Genomic DNA, 5,000 nt, shown 5'->3' with positions numbered 1-5,000 from the left:
GAGAGAGGGAGAGCTAATGTGAGGGTGAGGGTGTTCGTGTGGGTGAGGGTTTGGGTGTTGGGGTTGGAGAGGGAGAGAGGGAGAGAGGGAGAACTAATGTGAGGGTGAGGGTGTTCGTGTGGGTGAGGGTGAGGCAAGGGGGAGCACTTTGGGAGTGAGGGGAATTGAAGGAGAGAGGCTGGAGCAAAGGCGAGGTAAAGAGAGAGAGGGAGGTGGGCAAAGAGTGAGAATGATGAGGAGAGGGAGAGGATATGGTAAAGGAGGATATGGTAAAGCGGTGTGTGTGTGTGTGTGTGTGTGTGTGTGTGTGTGTGTGTGTGTGTGTGTGTGTGTGTGTGTGTGTGTGTGTGTGTGTGTGTGTGTGTGTGTGTGTGTGTGTGTGTGTATGTGTGTGTGTGTGCATTCATCTTCAGAGTTCTTAGTATGGAAAACCTGAACAAATTATCTATCTTTTTATGAGTTATCTTTGTGTGTGTGTGTGTTGCGGACAAAGATAAATTGTTACTCTTGGGCTGTGTTCATAATTGTTCTGCGTGCTAACTGTTCAATGGATTTCACATATGAATAGCATACATAATGAGATGATATAGGCAAGAGTTCTATTAACGTCTTTGGGAAAAGATGCACGATTCCCAAGGTGCAGAGAACATTGTATACACTATCGATTTTATATTGTTAAGTATCTGCTGTTATAACATTACGTGTAACTTTTATATCTATTTGCTTTTATAACATTACGTGTAACTTTTACATCTCTCTGCTGTTATAACATTACCTGTAACATTCATATCTCTGCTGTTATAACATTACCTGTAACATTCATATCTCTCTGCTGTTATAACATTACCTGTAACATTCATATCTCTTTGCTGTTATATCCTTTTCTGTAACTTTTACATCTCAACAGTTCCAATATATCTGCCATTGCTAAGACATCGATCCTCACCCACTATCTCCTGTCACTAAGCACCGCCCATTGCCTCCGCAGAGCATGTGCGTCTCAGAAATGGGCGAGAAGGCGGTCAAGGAGACCATGGAGGCGGCGGAGGACCTGGAGGAGAGGCAGATCGAGGCGGCGCTGAAGAACCTCGGCGACTTCAGCACGGCGGCGCGAAGAAGGAGGAGGAGATGTGAGTGAGGGAGGCGGAGACACAGCGGCCGAGATCTGTCTATCGATGGAGTAGATTTTTAAGTGCTGTTGGGTCAAAGATGGATAGATTAGATCCTAGAATGGGGAATAATCATGTGAACAGCACAATACAATACAAACCAACACACACGCACACCGTACAGCAGGATGCAACACAACACCACACATTACAGCACAATACAAAACAACATACTCACAGCACGCACACCGTACAGCAGGATGCAACACAACATAAAACATAACACGCCACACTCCGCAGCACAATACAAAACAACACACACACAACACATACACCGTACAGGATGCAACACACCACACCACACAGCACACACACCGTACAGGATGCAACACACCACACCACAACACCACACAGCACACACACCGTACAGGATGCAACACACCACACAACACCACAACACAACACACCACAACACCACAACACAGCACCACACCACACAACACAACACAACACCACAACACAACACCACACAACACACCACAGCCTAACACCTCCTCCCCAACTCGCACAGCAAGTAACCCGCCCTAACTTCCCCGACGCCCACAGCCACCGGCATCACCGCGTGCGACAGAGCAGCCGTCGGCGGCGCCTCCGTCCTGACCGCCTCCGAGATCCAGGCCATGACCGCCGCGGATGTCGGGAGCTGCCTGTCCGACCTGACGCAGGCGGAGATGGACGCAGATAAGGCGAAGGTGAGAGGAGGGGGAGAGCGAAAGGCGGAGGTGAGAGGAGGGGGAGAGGAGAGTGAGAGCGAGGGAGGCGAAGGTGAGAGGATGGTGAGAGCGATAGGCGGAGGTGAGAGGTAGAGGAGAGCGAAAGGCGAAGGTGAGAGGAGGGGGAGAGCGAGAGAGGCGAAGGTGAGAGCGAGAGGCGAAAGTGAGATCGTGAAGCCAAAGTGAGAGGATAGTGAGAGTGAGGGAGGCGGAGGTGAGAGGAGGGGGAGAGCGAGAGAGGCGAAGGTGAGAGGAGGGGGAGAGCGAAAGGCGAGGGTGAGAGGAGGTGGGGAGAGCGAAAGGCGAAGGTGAGAGGGAGGGGGAGAGCAGAGAGGCGGGAAGGTGAGAGGAGGGGAGAGCGAGGGAGGCGAAGGTGAGGAGGAGGGGGAGAGCGAGAGGCGGAGGTGAGGAAGGAGGTGAAGAGCGAAAGGCGAAGGTGAGAGGAGGGGGAGAGCGAGAGGCGAGGAGGTGAGAGGAGGGGGAGAGCGAAAGGCGAAGGTGAGAGGAGGGGGAGAGAGCGAGGAAGGCGGAGGTGAGAGAGGGGAAGAGGCGAAAGGCGAAGGTGAGGAAGGAGGGGGAGAGCGAAAGGCGAAGGGTGAGAGGAGGGGGAGAGCTGGATGAGAGGTGAGGCGGAGGTGAGAGGAGGGGGAGAGTGAAAGGCGGAGGTGAGAGGGAGGTGGAGAGTGAGGGAGGCGAAGGTGAGAGGAGGGGGAGAGCGAAAGGCGAAGGTGAGAGGAGGGGGAGAGCGGAAAAGGCGGAGGTGAGAGGGAGGGGAGAGCGAGGGGAGGCGAAGAAGGTGCAGCAGGAAGGGGAGAGCGAAAGAGCGGAGGTGAGAGAGGAGGGTAAGAGCGGAAGGCGAAGGTGAGAGGAGGGGGAGAGGCGAAAGACGGAGGTGAGAGGAGGGGGAGAGAGCGAAAGGCGGAAGAAGGTGAGAGGAGGGGGAGAGCGAAAGACGGAGGTGAGAGGAGGGGGAGAGCGAAAGGCGAAGGGTGAGAGGAGGGGGAGAGCGAAAGGCGAAGGTGAGAGGAGGGTGAGAGCGAAAGGCGAAGATGAGGAGGAGGGGGAGAGCGAAAGGCGAAGGTGAGAGGAGGGGGAGAGCGAAAGGCAGAAGGTGAGGAAGGAGGGGAGAGCGAAAGGCGGAGGTGAGAGGAGGTGGGAGAGCGAAAGGCGGAGGAAATTGAGAGGAGTGGGAGAGCGAGAGAAGGCGAAGGGGTGAGAGGAGGGGGAGAGCGAAAGGCGAAGGTGAGAGAGAGAGGGAGAGCGAAAGGCGAAGGTGAGAGGAGGGGGAGAGCGAGAGAGGCGGGAGGTGAGTGAGAGGAGGGGGAGAGCGAAAGACGGAGGTGAGAGGAGGGAGGAGAGCGAAAGGCGAAGGTGAGGAAGGAGGGGGAGGAGCGAAAGGCGAAGGTGAGAGAGCGAGGGAGGCGAAGGTGAGAGCGAGGGAGGCGAAGGCGAGGTAGGCGAAGGTGAGAGGAGGGGGGAGAGAGCGAAAGGCGGAGGTGACAGGAGGGGGAGAGCGAAAGGCGAGAGGTGAGAGGGAGAGGAGAGCGAAAGGTGGAGGTGAGAGGAGGGGGAGAGCGAAAAGGCGGAGGTGAGAGGGAGGGGGAGAGCGAGAAGGCGAAGGTGAGAGGAGGGGGAGAGCGAGAGAGGCGGAGGTGAGAGGAGGGGGAAAGCGAAAGGACGGAGAAAAAGTGAGAGGAGGGGGAATGCGAAAGGCGAGCAGGTGAGAGGAGGGGGAGAGCGAAAGGCGAAGGTGAGAGCGAGGGAGTGCTGAAGGTGAGGAGCGAGGGAGCAAGCGAAAGGGGTGAGAGGAGGGGGAGAGCAGAAAGGCGGAGGTGACAGGGAGGGGGAGAGCGAAAAGGCGAAGGTGAGAGGAGAGAGAGAGAGAGAGAGAGCGAAAGGCGGAGGTGTGCAGAGGAGGGGGAGAGCGAAAGGCGGAGGTGAGAGGAGGGGAGAGAGCGAAAGGCGAAGGTGAGAGGAGGAGGGGAGAGCGAGAGAGGCGGAGGGTGAGAGGAGGGGGAAAGCGAAAGACGGAGGTGAGAGGAGGGGAATGCGAGCAAGGCGAGAAGGTGAGAGGAGGGGGAGAGCGAAAAGGCGAAGGTGAGAGCGAGGGAGGCGAAGGTGAGAGGAGGAGGGAGAGCGAAAGGCGAAGGTGAGAGGAGAGGGAGAGCTGAAAAGGGCGAAGGTGAGAGGAGGGGGAGAGCGAGAGAGGCGGAGGTGAGAGGAGGGGGAAAGCTGAAAGACGGAGGTGAGAGGAGGGGAATGCGAAAGGCGAATGTGGAGAGGAGGGGGGAGAGCGAAAGGCGAAGGTGAGAGCTGAGGAGGCGAAGGTGAGCAGCGAGAGAGGCGAAGGTGAGAGGAGGGGGAGAGCGAAAGGCGAGGGTGAGAGGAGAGTGAGAGCGAGAGAGGCGAAGGTGAGAGGGAGAGGAGAGCGAAAGGCGGAGGTGAGAGGAGGGGGAGAGCGGAAGGCAGGAGGTGAGGAGGAGGGGGAGAGCGGGAAAAGGCGAAGGTGAGAGGAGGAGGGGGAGAGCGAAAGCAAGCGAAGGTGAGGAGCGAGGGAGGCGAAGACAGGTGAGAGGAGGGGGAGAGCGAAAGGCGAAGGTGAGGAGGAGAGGGAGAGCTTGAAGAAGGCGAAGGTGAGAGGAGAGGGGAGAGCTGAGAGAGGCGGAAGTGAGAGGAGGGGGAAAGCGAAAGACGGAGGTGAGAGGAGGGGGAATGCGAAAGGCGAAGGTGAGAGGAGGGGGAGAGCGAAAGGCGAAGGGTGCAGAGGGAGGGGAGAGCGAGGGAGGCGAAAGGTATTTAGCAAGAGAGGGCAGGGGGAGAGCGAAAGCGCGAAGCTGTGAGAGGAGGGGGAGAGCGAAAGGCGAAGGTGAGAGGAGGGGGAGAGCTGAAAGGCGGAGGTGAGGAGGAGGGGAGAGCGAAGGCGGAGGTGAGGAAGGAGGGGAGGAGCGAAAGGCGAAAGGTGAGAGGAGGGGGAGAGCGAAAGGCGAAAGGTGAGAGGAGGGGGAGAGCGAAAGAGCGGAGAGTGAGAGGAGTGGGAGAGCGAAAGGCGAAGATGACGAGGAGGGGGAGACTGCGAAAAGGCGAAGGTGGAGGAGGGGGAGAGCTGTTTGAAAGGCGA

General features: G+C 57.5%; 1 protein-coding gene across 3 annotated transcripts in view; it reads left to right on the top strand.

Moving 5' to 3' along the window:
* Positions 1 to 5,000, top strand: part of LOC113818902 (uncharacterized) — a 47,518-nt gene that overhangs the window by 36,664 nt on the left and 5,854 nt on the right. For all 3 annotated transcript variants that reach the window (XM_070124985.1, XM_070124979.1, XM_070124973.1), the window contains exons 21-22: positions 989 to 1,130; positions 1,716 to 1,861. In XM_070124985.1, coding sequence (XP_069981086.1) covers positions 989 to 1,130; positions 1,716 to 1,861 — 288 coding nt within the window. The remainder of the gene's footprint in view (positions 1 to 988; positions 1,131 to 1,715; positions 1,862 to 5,000) is intronic.

This window comes from Penaeus vannamei, chromosome 1 (genome assembly GCF_042767895.1).
Source record: "Penaeus vannamei isolate JL-2024 chromosome 1, ASM4276789v1, whole genome shotgun sequence".
NCBI classification, from domain to species: Eukaryota; Metazoa; Arthropoda; class Malacostraca; order Decapoda; family Penaeidae; genus Penaeus; species Penaeus vannamei.
The sequence above is the reverse complement of the archived record's forward strand: the minus strand, read 5'-3'. Positions and strand labels throughout refer to the sequence as shown.